This window comes from Prionailurus viverrinus, chromosome A3, assembly GCF_022837055.1.
Source record: "Prionailurus viverrinus isolate Anna chromosome A3, UM_Priviv_1.0, whole genome shotgun sequence".
Taxonomy (NCBI): Eukaryota; Metazoa; Chordata; class Mammalia; order Carnivora; family Felidae; genus Prionailurus; species Prionailurus viverrinus.
In genome coordinates, this window is record NC_062563.1 from 68,192,723 (window position 1) to 68,207,547 (window position 14,825).

At 36.8% G+C, this 14,825-nt stretch overlaps 2 protein-coding genes across 5 annotated transcripts in view; one reads left to right on the forward strand and one right to left on the reverse strand.

Annotated features, from left to right (window-relative positions):
* The window catches only part of LHCGR (luteinizing hormone/choriogonadotropin receptor), a 119,278-nt gene that overhangs the window by 13,101 nt on the left and 91,352 nt on the right, over positions 1-14,825 (reverse strand). Inside the window, exon 11 of one of the 3 annotated variants that reach the window (XM_047852142.1) lies at positions 8,701-9,213. The exons of the other annotated variants lie outside the window; for them this stretch is intronic. Coding sequence (XP_047708098.1) covers positions 9,129-9,213 — 85 coding nt within the window. The 3' untranslated portion in view covers positions 8,701-9,128. Of the gene's footprint in view, positions 1-8,700; positions 9,214-14,825 lie in introns of those variants that run through there. 3 annotated transcript variants of the gene reach the window in all.
* Positions 747-14,825, forward strand: part of GTF2A1L (general transcription factor IIA subunit 1 like) — a 42,478-nt gene continuing 28,399 nt past the window's right edge. The window contains exons 1-5 of one of the 2 annotated variants that reach the window (XM_047852147.1): positions 747-853; positions 3,166-3,267; positions 3,667-3,790; positions 12,056-12,111; positions 14,371-14,455. In XM_047852147.1, the coding sequence (XP_047708103.1) occupies positions 833-853; positions 3,166-3,267; positions 3,667-3,790; positions 12,056-12,111; positions 14,371-14,455 (388 nt within the window). In that variant the 5' untranslated portion in view covers positions 747-832. The remainder of the gene's footprint in view (positions 854-3,165; positions 3,268-3,666; positions 3,791-12,055; positions 12,112-14,370; positions 14,456-14,825) is intronic. The other variant, XM_047852148.1, reaches the window with a different exon arrangement.

Sequence of the window (14,825 nt, forward strand, 5' to 3'; positions counted from 1 at the left end):
TGGGTTGTAGTGGGGTGCTGACTTTAACACTCCATCTCTACCTAAGCTGCATAGTGGAATCAGAGTCTCTGGGGTGAGACTCAGGTGCCAAATGGTTATTAAACTCTCCAGGTGATTTCAATGTGCAGCCAAAGCTGAGAATCTTTGTCTTGGGACAGTGAATCTCATTTCAGCACCCATCAGGATCGTCTGGAGAGCCTGTTAAAGTTACAGAATGCTGGGCCCCATCCTTAGAGTTTCTGATTCACTAGGTCTAGGGTGGGACCCAATAATTTGCATTTTTAACAGGTTCCCAGATGATGCTAATGTTGCTCTTCTACACTTTGACAATCAATTTTAGAATTATTTAGCTCTTTTATACTTTTACTGGAGTTCAGCTGTGAGTGGGGCGTAGAAGGAAGGGTGAAAATTGGTAAAAGGTGAGGGCAGATGCCACTAGTCTTCCCACTTTCCTAGCCCACCCCCCTTCCAAGCTGAAGGTGAACTGGAATCTACCACTGCATCGTGTCTCCCCTATTTTCTTAGCCTTTATTTTACAGATTGAGAAAATAAAGTTTCTTCAGGGGTCAGCTGAATGGCCGAAAGCTGGTTAGATCACACTTAATCGGACCATTTTAGCTGGGTTCTTGGCTGATTCAAGCCTGCCAACCTCTTCCCCTCTATTTGGTGTACCCTGCTCAGCCCACATTCTCTCCTCCCCTGCCCCGCCCCCAGCGTCCCTGCGTAGCAACGTGCAAGCCGCTGGCCACCGTTCAAAGCGTGCGGGGAGTGGGCCTCGGCAGAGTACCGCGTGCTGCGCAGGCGCGAGGGGGGAGGCACCGGAGCCGCTATCATGGCCTGCGTCAACCCCGTGGTAAGGAGGACTGGCCTGGCCCCTTGGCCTGTGCTCTGTGTAGAGGGAGGGCCGGGCCAGGGATCACGGTGGCCCGGCTCTACACACTCTTTTTTGCCTCCTGGCCCTTCACAGATTTTCAGAAACCCTTTCCCTTAGCGGCCCCGGCTGTGAGGGTCAGTGTTGGAGGAGGTCGATGAGGATAAGTAACTCAGCCGGAAGTTGGGACTGGCCCCCGCAAGAGGAACCGGGGCCTCTCCTCCCTCCCTCTTCACCCACACTGAAGCTATCTGGAAGAAGTGGTTAGACCTGGAACTCAGATTAACCCTTTTAGTTTCCTCTGTGTTTAGAAAATTCCCAAGTTCAGTTGTGCTCTAACTGCAGTTCTTAATTTTGGTATGGCCATTGTGGATTCTAAGCTATATTATTTATCTGAAATAACAAGTAATGTGATCTAACGTGTTACTGCATATTTTTCGAGTTCTTGCCTACACCCCCCCCCCCCGCCTTTTCCCCATCCTTCATCTTAATACTTAAGTATACAATTGGAATTAAACACCAACATTGTTCTCCTACCCTTAAGAGGTACGTAAACCTCTCAATGAGAATTGACAGGCTAAATGGCACTTGTGAAACGCTCTGTCACTTTTAAAAACCTGAATTGTAAAAAAAGGATTCACCTTTATTTTCAGTTCACCTGAACAACTTCACATTTGGTGAAAGGCAGTGAGTGTGCTTGTCCAGCTCTGTTGCTGTTATTTTTATGGGTTTCAATGTATACATATGCAGCATAAAAAGGTCCATTTTTAGAGACATGTTATTATTTCAATATGTGTCTATTTTTTTATGTTAATTATTTTAAGATATGTCAGGCTTGAATATAAGCTTACCATGTATACCATTTTATCTGATGATGAACCCCAAGGAAGGTGTGAGTGTTTTCTTTTAAATTGACAAGAGGTTAAGATGAATTTCCTGGACTATACATAGTTTTAATAAAGGTAGCAGGGAAAGAGTATAAAGTCTAACTGTAGTTCCAGAAGAGAAAGTATGTTCAATACCTCTTTTGCTTTTGAAAAATTGTGTTCTAATGGGTTATTTTTGATGCCCTCTTATACTCTGAGGGTGGATCTTAAAAGAAATTTGTAGCCCCCAAGAGTTTTTTTTCTTGCTTTAAATGTGATCACACTAGCTGGAACTAACATTGAAGCATCAATTTAGTATGCCTTTATCAGGGTAAACTGTTTTAAAAGAAGCAACTAATCTAGGGCACTTAATCTTAATGGATATGCCTGTGAATAACGTATTATTTAAATGTTACTGATTGGCCTATTCATAAGCTTATCCTGGATGTTTAAAAGGATTAAAGACCTAGCTACTCTTGGTGTGAGTAGGAGTATTTAGAGTATTCACTGGGTAGTATGAAAGAGCAGTCCTAGAATGTCAGAGTTTTTATCGCCACAGTCTTGTGGAAGGCTATAATTCATTCATGTCCTCCTTAGTTTCTGTTATGACTCCATTTTGGTGCAGTTGCACTTTTCTTTGGCAGTGGTTCAGAATATTTTTTTGGACTACATATATTTTGGAAGTGGGATAGGCTTTGGTTACTCTATTGTAAGTGCTCATTTCAATCTTTTATTTTTGTTATTTTAGTTTTTTTTAAAGTTTATTTTTGAGAGAGAGACAGCGAGTGGGGGAGGGCAGAGAGCGAGAGAGAGGGACACAGATTTCGAAGCAGGCTCCAGGCTCTGAGCGGTCAGCACAGAGCCGGATGTGGGGCTCGAACCCACGAACCGTGAGATCATGACCTGAACCGTGAGATCATGACCTGAGCCAAAGTTGAACGCTTAACTGACTGAGCCACCCAGGTGCCCCAAGTGCTCATTTCAATCTTAGGGCTTGCAATTTACATTTGTGGAAGTAATCTAGTGAACTTTAAAAGAAGCTACTTTGGCCTCTGAGAAAAAAGTAAATTGAAGACAGAAGGTTGATTTCCATCTGCTTTAAATTAACTTCCCTTTTTAAAAGGCGGAGTGGGGGTTAAATTCTGACAGAAAAATCAAGTAACCCAACTGTAACCTAACATCTTGATAAGATTATTATCTCATACTTGATTGTAGTCCTGTAAGTCAGCCTCGTAGATAGAATGAGGCTGTGGGTCAGAAGCTGACAATTTATGGACAGCTGAAGCTATATTGGGAGTAGATTGCACCAGTAAATATCCTTATGGTGGTTTTTCTTTAAACCATAAGAAAATGTACACTGCATGTCTTTTTAAGGCTGAATACATTCAAACTTGGGAGTTTAAAACTTTAACAATTGCTTTTATTTAGCCTAAACTCTATAGATCTGTAATTGAAGATGTAATTGAAGGAGTGCGGGATCTATTTGCTGAAGAAGGTATAGAGGAGCAAGTTTTAAAAGTCTTGAAGCAGGTTTGTAGACAATACAAGTTTCCTTTTTTGTTGTTTTTTTCATCTTAAGAAACTGATAAATTATAGTTTTAACCCCTTAATTGTTTAACCCCTTAATTGCCATCAGCTGATATTTTGTGTTTTTAAATGTTTATTTTTAAGAGAGTACAAGAAAGGGAGAGGCAAAGAGAAGGGGGACAGAGAATCTGAAGTGGGCTCTGTGCTGACAGCAGCCAGCCCGATGTAGGGCTCGAACTCACAGACTGTGAGATCATGACCTGAGCTGAAGTCGGAGCCACCCAGGCGCCCCTGAGCTAACAATTTTTTTTTTTGAGCTAACAATTTTTTAAAAAATTAAAAAGAAAAAAATATCTTAATGTTTTATTTATTTTTAAAAAGCAAACATTTTTGTCTCTGCAGCTCTGGGAAACAAAGGTTTTGCAGTCTAAAGCAACAGAAGACTTCTTCAGAAATAGTACACATTCACCTGTGTTCACCCTTCAGTTGCCAAACAGCTTGCACCAAACGTTACAGTCATCAACAGGTTGGATACAGCTAGTAAATTAGTACTGTTTGGATTTTTGAGAACAAATTCTCATTTGGTGGTGGTTTTGAATTAGGGTAATTTTCTTAAGGTGAGAGGGCTTGGACCTCAAAATCATTACTATTAAATAAACAATAAATCGTCACTGCATGTAATTATTGGCAACAAAAATTAGGTTATTCAAACTAGTTTTTTTTTTTAATATTAAAGTCTGCAGAGGTGACCATGTGTTACTTTGGAGGAACAAGTTTCATAGTTGATGGGCTATTGTGAGTATCCATTGGTTATTTCAGAGAATTTGATTGGGTTGAGTCATGGAACAACCCAGCCACCATTGCTGAAAAAGCAGAGGGAAAGATGGGTTGTTCCATGGTTGTGAATTCTTTCTCTCTTGCTTGTATAAATTATAAATCTGCTATTGTTTTGGAAGCAAAATGGAGAGTTAAGAAGAATATAGAGGTTATTCAGACTACCTCACTGTTTTGGATATTATATAATGGCTAGAAATGCACCTTGCGCACTTTGTCTTTATTCTTGGACTTCATCTAAACCTCTGCTTTTAAGGGAAATAATTTTCCATATTATATATATCCATTTAAACTGGAAAAAAGTAGCTAAGAAAAGATAAATAATGCTGTGATCTCTTTCTATCCTTTATTCTTTTCTGATTCTTACAATTTTTATGCTATCCCAATGTGTGTATATGTATACGTCTGCATGCAGACACACACAGACATGGGTTTTACTGTGTTTAGCTGAAATTAAATAGATCAGTGTCTGCAAGAAGCCAGGGTAGATTTTGGATTAGATTGTCAGTAATAACTAGGTTGTTCATTGCATCCTTGGGAAAATTCCAAAGAAAATCAAATGGACCAAGGTGAAGGGAAAATAGTAGGGAGGCTAGTACCTTCTTTATGACAAAACAAGAGAATTTAAGTGTGGCAGCAAGTATAACTTAAAAAGTAAGTTAATAATATTGAATTACCAAACATAGATTTTATCTAATGCTATGCTTATAAAGTATAACTTTGCTTTATAAGAATTAACCATGGCAGTTTTAATTACCAAGTTGAAGCACTGAAACATTTTACATCAGTTACTAGGTTTTGGTTATGCTTCTGTTTTTAACAACTATTTTATTAGGTCGTCCCTTTTATTTCTCTATTGAAATAACATTCTTTATTCTTTACTGAAGAACTTTAAAGATTTTTTACCCAGGAGCGACTTGGAGAGTGGCCAGCGTGGAGGAGTAAAAGACTTGACTGTCTTTTATCAAAAGCAGTTAACACTTTACAGGTTCTTTGTCATTCAAAATTGCAATACTTGATTTTGCCGCAAGATGGTAATATTACCAGTGATTTAAATCACAAAATAGTCTTGCAACTAATATGTCTGTCTGGCTTTCACTCAGCACTTGATTATTATTCTGTCTTGAGAGTTAGAATAATAGAAATAATTACATTTAAACAAGACAGTTTTTATTCTCTTCTACATCATTTTGTAATGAAAAGGTTTAGGAGGAAGTACATGGATCCTTTAAAAATGCATTGCAGGCCTTGTTTTTATCCCCCTTCATTTCTAGGTTTCCTACAATAAAATTCTTGAAGTAAATAGCCTTGTAAAATTGAAGTACTTCTTAATTATACCTTCTCATTGTGTGCTTTTAAAGGCCCGATTAAAATAACCTAAACTAACTTACTTCTGCAACCTTTTTGTCTCTTGATAACAAGTTCAAATTAAATCTACAATGGAGTAAGTCATTTGCCTTTGTTCCATCTTTAGAGCTTTTTGCCCTGTCATATTTTCTTTGACTGTATTATCCATTTGGTTAATAATTTACTGTATCTTCAATTATCAACCTTTTTTTTGGGTCTCAGGACCCCTTTGTACTTTTAAAATTGAAGGCCTCAAAGAACTTTTTTTTTTTTTTTTTAACAGAAGTTGTAAATATGTTTACCATATCAGAAATTAAAGCTGAGAAATTTAGGGGTACCTGAGTGGCTCACTTGGTTGTGTCTGACTCTTGATCTCAGCTCAGGTCTTGATCTCAGGGTCGTAAGTTCAGTATGGAGCCTACTTAAAAAAATAAAGCTGAGAAATTTTTTTTTTTTTAATTTTTTAACATTTATTTATTTTTGAGACAGAGAGAGAGAGCATGAACAGGGGAGGGTCAGAGGAAGAGGGAGGCATAGAATCTGAAACAGGCTCCAGGCTCTGAGCTGTCAGCACAGAGCCCGACGCGGGGCTCGAACCCACAGACCGCGAGATAATGACCTAAGCCGAAGTTGGACGCTTAACCAACTGAGCCACCCAGGCGCCCCAAAGCTGAGAAATTTTTAAAAAATTTGGTTTATAATAAAAAAATTGATCATATGTTAACATAACATATATTTGTTAGCAGTAAGCATTTTCCAGAATAAAAAATGTTTAATGACAGGAGTGGTGTTACTTTACTTTTCTGCAAATGTCTTTAATATCTCATATCTATATCTGAATTAAATCTGTTGTGATATATGGTTTTGGCTAAAGTATATGAAGAAAACCTAGCTTCCCACAGATGTATAATTGGAAAAAGAGGAGTATTTTAATAGCATTTTCAGATAACTTGATAGTACACTAAAACTCCACAAGTGGTAGTTTCTGAGAGCTTAGCTGCAGGGTGGAATCTGAAACTTGACCAAAAGACTTTTTTGTAATGTTAAAGTTCACTGGTGTGTCTTACACTTTGAATGGCTCTTGAACCTGTGTGTAATTTTGTAACATACATTGGTTATTTGGAAAAAATTGGTTCACTGAGTTACGCATTTGAAATATTGTTCCTTATGCAAGGTAAAAAAATCATATTAATATCTCCACATTTCATCAGAAAAGTGTTTAAATATTGGGAAGCTATCAAGCTCACTGTGGTGGCTGTAAGGTTTTCAGAATTGAGATTTGGGGATGAAACTTTGAATTTTATCATTGTCAAACACTGTCCGTTTCGTCAAGGTGATGGACACACTTAGTTCATTTTCAAAAAATGTCTGCCAGATATCCATGTCTGAATAACTGTAGTTTGTGTCAGTTATTCTTTCAAGCAAAACAGTGTTTAACACAAAGAGGCTAGATTACAGCTCCCAGCTTAAATAAAAGCACCAGTGCTTTTCCATGTACTTCCGTGTACTGGTGGATGCTGCAGAAATGCTTTATGTGTTCTTCCCCTTTCATCCCACAGAATATTAAAGGGATGTATACTTAGGTGTTGAAATTTCATAAAAATAATTGCTTATGGTTGCATTAAGGAACTTCTTTAGTTGAACAGTTTTATTGTTATTATTTTTGTCTTTTTTACTGTGAGTGAATGGCAGTGGAGAATAAATACAGTGGCCAGGTCAGGTTTGGTGCTGCTGCCTTAATTCATGCTAATGTGCCTTCACTTTTACTCATCAGTGCTTTGCTCTGTAAGTGCAAGTGGCAACAAAAAACAAAATTTAGTGAGAAATGAATAAAAATGAAATTTTTATTGTTTTGGTATTATACAAATAATTTTGACTTTGTGGACACCGTAAAAGGGTCTCATGGACCCCCAAGGGTTTGCACAGTCTAATTTGTGAACTGCTGTTCTATTTTTAGGGTGATTATATATAGTTTAAAATCCACTTTTTAAAAAAGACATAATTTTTTTCAGAACTTTACATTGGCGACAAATTTAGGAGAAGGGATAGAGATTTCTCCTACACCTTTTAGCCCCATTCATGCATAGTCTCTTCAGTTATCAACATTCCCCCACCAGAGTGGCACATTTGTTACAATTGATGAACCCACACTGACACATCATAAACACCCAGAGTCCATAGTTTATATTATCACTCTTGGTTTTTCATGTCTTATGTGTTTATGCAAATTTATAATGACCTGTATCCATCATTATAGTATCACACAGAGTATTTTCATTTTCCGGGAAATCTGTGCTCCCCCTGTTGATCCTTTCCTGCCACACCGGCTCAGGGCAACCATTGATAGTTTTACTATTTCCATAGTTTTGCCTTTTTCAGAATGTCCTATTGTTGGAATCATGTAGTATGTAGCCTTTCCAGATTGGCTTATTTCACTTAGTAATATGACTTTAGGATTCCCTCACGTCTTTTCAAGCTTGATAGCTCATTTCTTTTCAGCACTGGATAATATTCCATTGTCTGGATATGTCACTGTTTAATTGTTCACCTACTGAAGCACATCTTGGTTGCTTGCTGCCAAGTTTTGGCAGTTAGGAATAAAGCTGCTGTAAGCATCTGTGTGGAGGTTTCTGTGTGGATGTAAGTTTTCAACTCCCCAAGAGAGTGATTGCTAGGTTGTATACTTAGTTTTATAAGCAACCACCAAATTGTCTTCCAAAGTGACTGTACCATTTTACATTCCCACCAGCAATAGTGAGAGTTCTTATTGATCTAGATTCCTGCCAACGTCTGGTGTTATCAATGTTCTTGACTTTGTCCATGCTAATAGGGATGTAGTGGTATCTCATTGTTTTAATTTGCATTTCCTTGATGACATATGATATGGAGCACCTTCTTATTTGCCATTCGTATATTCTTTGGTGAAGTGTCTGTTTAGGTCTTTGGCCCATTTTTTAATTTGGTTGTTGTAGTTGAGTTTTAAGAGTTCTTTGTGTATTTTGGATAACAGCCCATTATCAGATAAGTATTTTGCATTTTTTCCAACCTTTGGCTTTTCAGATTATCCTGACGTTGTCTTTTGCAAAGGAGCTTAAAAATTTTTTTTAAGTGTATTTATTTATTTTGAGAGAGAGAGAGAATATGAATCCCAAGCAGACTCCACACTGTCAGCATGGAGCCCAGCGCTGGGCTCCCAACTTACGAACTGTGAGGTCATGACCTGAGCTGAAAGCAATCAAGAGTTGGCCGCTTGACTGACTGAGCCACCCAGGCGTCACAGAGTTTTAAATTTTAATGAAGCCCTGCTTATCAGTTATTTCTTTCATGGATTGTGCCTCCAATGTTGCATCTAAAAAGTCTTTGCCATGTGGTCATCTAAATTTTCTTCCATCTTGTAGGAATTTTGTAGTTCTGCATTTTACATTTATGTCTGATCTATTTTCAGTTAATTTTTGTGAAGGGTATAAAGTCTGTGTCTAGTTTCAATTTTTTGCATTGGATGGCCACTTGTTACAGCACCATTTGTTGAAGAGATGATCTTTTTGCCACTGTATTGCCTTGGCTCCTTTGTTAAAGACCAGTTGACCATATTTAGGTGGATCAGTTTCTTGGCTCTCTGTTCTGTTCCACTGATCTATTTGTTCTTTTTCCAGTGCCAACACTGTCTTGATTGTTGCAGCTCTCTAGTAAGTCATGAAGTGGGGTATTATCAGTCCTCCAAGTTTGTTTTCCTCTTTGAATGTCATATTGGCTATTCTGAGTCTTTGCCTGTAATCCATTTTTGAGAGAGAAATGGGATTCCATTAATAATAACCTCAGAATAATAGGTATGTACTAGGACTATCCTGGGTAAACTGGGACATGGAGTCACTTGGTCTATGCCCTATTTCTAGGGCAGTTCAAATCAGTTTGTGCTATTTGGTATTCATATTATACAGTCTTTTTGCTGAAACTCATTAGTCATTTGGGGGAGCAAGAAAAGGAAAAATAGGAATTTTGAAAAGTTTGTCATGGCTTTCATCTTTGAGCATCAAAACTCCCAAACTTCAGGTACAGACTATATTTCCAGTTGTTCCTGAACTTAAATCTGGTGAAAATTTCAGCAGTGCTATTGGTTCTTGATGTGATTTGCGTTAGAATATTCAGTTTGGTTATCAGGAGACATGCATATGGTAATGAGTAGTGACAAAGAAGAAGATAGACCAGTCTTTTCACTTCCTGAGTCATGTGACTTGGATATTAAGATTAGGAATGGTTCAAAGCAGGACCAAGAATTATGAAATTACTAACTGCCTTGAAGTATCAAAAACTTGTTAGTGTATAGGAATAAATACACTAGTAATGTTATTATGTAATACTATCTTTTTACAGAATTTCTTAAATTACATTTGTGGGATTGAATTATTTCTATGTTGTAAAGCCTATTGTTTGGGATATCTAACATCTCTAGAATATATACATGAAGACCAAAATTCTGACATTTAGTTTTAATTAAGAACACATATTCACTTAAAACTTAATTGGTTATTGAAAACATCTTGAGTGTTTTAAAAAGCATGTTTCAGGCACATATAATAGTATATATAATTTGTGCAAGTATGTAAATGGTGCATTTAGTATCAAAATTAAGTAGGAGCAGTATGAAACTTCTCTGTAAAACTGTTCAATGCTTTTATTCTGAAAGCTATAAAGAAACTCTTAAAACTCTCTTTTGGCTCTGATTTATGTAAGTATAGAAAAGTATCCTTTAGGATTTATTGCAAGGTATTTAAAAGAGGGAGATTGTTGCTATTTTTCCTCAAGAAATTCATTTAATTGCTTCAGAACAGTGTATTAACAGATTTTTGTTTCCTCTCAGGCTGTGGCTTCAGCTGTACCAGCTTAAGCTTCGCTTACTTCAGCTAATTAAGACTAATACCATTGTGTTCCTGCCCCACCACTTCTTTCTAATTTAGCCTTTCTAAAAGAATGCCTGTTAATAAGCAAAGCCATAGATGAACGGAGGATAAAAATAATTTTCTACTTCATTAATCATCAATCTCTGTAGCTTCACTTCTGTTGTCTCAATGTGGGAAGGATGGTTAGTTTAAAAAATATTTGCTCTTCTGAACTCCTTTGTTTATTATGGAGCTGTTCTAGTGTCAGAAGCAGATCTTTGGGACAATTTAATGTGGTGTGTGAAAAAAGAACCTAATAAACATTACATTTAATACATATGTGCTGCATAAACATGCTAAGGTGTTGTTATTTTTATTAAAGAAAAGGCAGAGTGATATTCTAAGAGTCACGTTCAGCTAAAATGACCCTTGAGGCAAAGTTTAAGGTTACTTTGGTCAATCGAGGTCTTTCTGTTGGAGTTACTATTTGTTGTTTACACTTACTTTTTTAATGCTTACATTCACAATCATTAGGCCAGCCTTTTAGCTGGATTATAAATAAAGGGATAGCCAAGAAAATTGGTAGATAATAAAGAAAAGATATATGAGATGGCAACTTTAATGCAGGTTAGGTTGGTGTTCTAAGAATTTGTCCTCTTGTAATTTTCTTAGTAGCCATACTTGTTTCATGCAAAGACTTCTGGAAACATGTTCTTAATCATTTTTCTTAAAACTGTGTAGCTGTGCTGGCTTTATTTGGCCAAAGAATTGTAAATCGCTTTTGATGAAATAAATGAATTGGAAATCCTTTTTTTTTTAATGTTTGTTTATTTTTTTTTATTATTTATTTTTTTTAATGTTTATTTATTTTGAGACACGGAGAGACAGAGCATGAACGGGGGAGGGTCAGAGAGAGAGGGAGACACAGAATCTGAAGCAGGCTCCAGGCTCTGAGCTGTCAGCACAGAGCCCGACGCGGGGCTCGAACTCACAGACCGTGAGATCATGACCTGAGCCGAAGTTGGATGCTTAACCGACTGAGCCACCCAGGCGCCCCTGTTTATTTATTTTGAGAGAAAGAGTGAGCGAGTAAGCATGAATGCATACATGAGTGGGGGAGGGGCAGAGAGAGAGGGAGAGAGAAAGAATCCTCAGCAGGCTCCACACTGTCAGCATAGAGCCCATCGCAGGGCTCCATCTCATGAACCGTGAGATCATGACCTGAGCTGAAATCGAGAGTCATCTGCTTAACTGACTGAGCCACTTAGGCACCTCTGGAAATTCTTTTGAATCTGTAAAATTTGTAATGGTTTATGTTGGGGTACACAATTTTGCTCAATAGTGTAGTCTTTGGAAATGTGCTACTTGAATGAATAGTACTTTTCCTTCCCAATGAAAAGTTATAGAGATTTAGAGTTATATTGACTTAATAAAAACAACCTAAGTATTTTCTTATGGGGTTCTATACTATGGTATACTTGATTACAATGAGATATTTTCTTTTGGTACTTAAAATAGGTTAGTTATAAAGTCTTTATCTGAAGCTGTTGGAGAAAAATATAATTAAATTAAATATAATTCTTTTACCTCCCTTGGAATTAGGAAGTTTGGATTCACCATGGTCACATGTTAGTGATGGAAAATATTTTTAAAAATAAGCTAGACTTAGCAATTTTATTAAATTGGTAAATTGTAATGGATGTATAATGTTTATTTTTTTTTTTTCTATGCAGCATCATTAGTTATTCCTGCTGGTAGACCTCTTGCCAGTTTTACTACAGCAGAACTGGTATGTAGCTTATTAAGGATATATTTTTAAATGTATGCTTCATTTTTAGCGAATGGTAGCAGAATGCTGGGCATGGATATAATTCATATTCCCTCAGGTGAATGAGAAAGGGTGTAGTAAGGGATGGGGAGACAGGACTTCTGTAACATGGATGTTGCAAAAACTCTGTAGTTCCAGAATTGACGTTTTCTTTATCAACTCTTCGTGTCTTCCAGAGTAGTTGTTAGCATCTGCCAAGGTTAGGAAATTTCTGAAGTTAAATTCTATGGAGTTTTAACACACCATTAATGTTCTATACCACGTAGATCCTAAATGGATGATCTTGATGTTTTATTTTCTGATTTTTTTTTTTTTTTACCCAAGTTGAGCCACATAATAATTCTTTTCATTTGAGTGGAATATTTTGGTCGTTTTTTACCTTTCTGTTGTAGAGGTTTAGAGTATAGGATTCTCCCCCCCCCCCCCCCCCAAGATTTGGGGCAGAAAATTAAATTACAACTTGTATCTAGAAAATTGAGTAGTTTTCAGGTGGAGAAAAATAGCACTTTTTCTCTTCCATGGTTCTGATGGTATATAATCTACTGTTTTTCATTTTCTTTCAGCCCACTTTCTGAGGCAAAAGGTTTGGTGGGCCATTAATTTCCATTTCTTCATTAAAAACAAAGCCATAGGCCTTACTAGGATTTTTGGGAAGAATGGTGCTGCTTTTGATAAGAGACCAATGAAAAATATCTCTGCCTTTGAAATTTTTGGAACTACTTTTTCTCCTGATTAAAGAAACAATATACTGTAAACAGTAAAAACAGATTTATAAAGTAAAAAGTAAAAGAGCCCTGCAGTATTGTACCCCAAAGACAACTGTTTTAACTGTTTAATGTATATCCATCTAGCTACTCAATTTTCTACATACAGGTTGTAATTTAATTTTCTGCCCCAAATCTTATACTCTAAACCTCTACAACAGAAAGGTAAAAAATGGCCAAAATATTCCACTCAAATAAAAAGAATTATTATGTGGCTCAACTCGGGTAAAAAAAAAAAAAATAAAACATCAAGATCATCCATTTAGGATCTACCTGGTATAGAACATCTAACCTTCTTTGATGAAAGTTAAATTAATTTTCAGGGTAAAAGTAGGCTTAATCTCTGTACTGTTTCTGTAATTTTTTAAAAAATGTTTATATTCAAGAAGAGAGAGAGCGAGAGAGCATGAGCAGGGGAGGGGCAGAGAAATAGGGACAGAATCTGAAGCAGACTCCAAGCTGCAAGCTGTCAGCACAGAGCCTGATGCAGGGCTTGAACCCACTAGCAGTGAAATCATGACCTGATCCTAAGTCAGAGGCTCAACCCACTGAGCCACCCAGGTGCCCCTGTAATTGTTTTTTTTTTTTTTTTAAGTAATATAGATGGATCTTTATTCACTGCCAGTTAAATATTGATTAACCATAGTGGATATATCACAGTTTCATTAAGCTTTTGTTAATGGACATTTAAATTATTTCGTTTTTTTCTAGTATAACATTCCATTGATTATACTTGTACATCTGTTTTTGTGAATTTGCATGACAATCAGGTAATCAGGGTATATTCCTAGAAGTGGAATTTTTGGGTCAAAGATTATGCGTGTTTTAATTTTGTTATGTATTGCAAAATTGCCCTCCAAAAGGATGGCACACACACACTCATGTAAGCAGTGGTCTGAGAAAAGTGCTTTTTATCACGTACTTACCAACATTGAATGTTGTACATCAGTCTTTTTAAATATTTGCATGTCTGGTAGGCAAAAACTTTTTTGTCTTTTGATTTAGTATTAAAAAAATGGAAAACCGAGGTTTAATTATTCTAAAATAAATATTCTACACTATTGTGTTATCTAATTTAAAGTATCATTAGTGATCAATTTACTGACCAGAGGAGTCTGTGAACAGCTGTGGTTCTTGCACCTGACATTTTGATAATCACTGACTCAGGGAAAGCTGTGTAGTGGGCAAGTTGTATGAGTCCGTGTTGATGCTGTTTACTAAGACTTACTGACTTCATTGCTAATAGCTATAGAACAGAATTCCTTTTATCCTTGCTGAGATAATCTAAATCAAATATTGAAAAGCTGTTTTATTCAAAGAACTCAGCACTAATGTTAAGTGTGGTCCAACCATTGTCCTTTTATCCTGAATCAGATTATTTTTTACCCTCATGATATCAGGAAAAGGTAGAAGTAAAGCCCTTTTCTAACTTTCTAATTAAATTTCTCATATCTAGGGCGCCTCAAACTCTAGTGCAGGCTTCACTCTTCCTGGTTATCCTATTCATGTACCAGCAGGTGTGACACTACAGACTGCATCTGGTAAGAGTATAGCCCCGAATAATTTATTTTAGCACTGGTACTGACTACTGGATGTTAATTTTCATGATTTTTAATAAACTGTATGCTGGAAGTTATGGAAGTTATAGGATGTTTTAATACAACTTATTTTAAGAGGAATACTAAATGGTGGTTATTGCTGTTCTGGAGGCATTCTCCCATAAAAGACACTGTACTAGGCCTGTCCTCTTACTTATTCCCAGTTATCTTCCCTAATGTTGTATAAGATGCTTTATATGTATTTCTCTAATTCAAATCAATTATCTAAATTTTGACATGGGGCCCCTGGGTGGCTCAGTCAGTTAAGTGACTTTGGCTCAGGTCATGATCTCACAGTTCGTGGGTTTGAGCC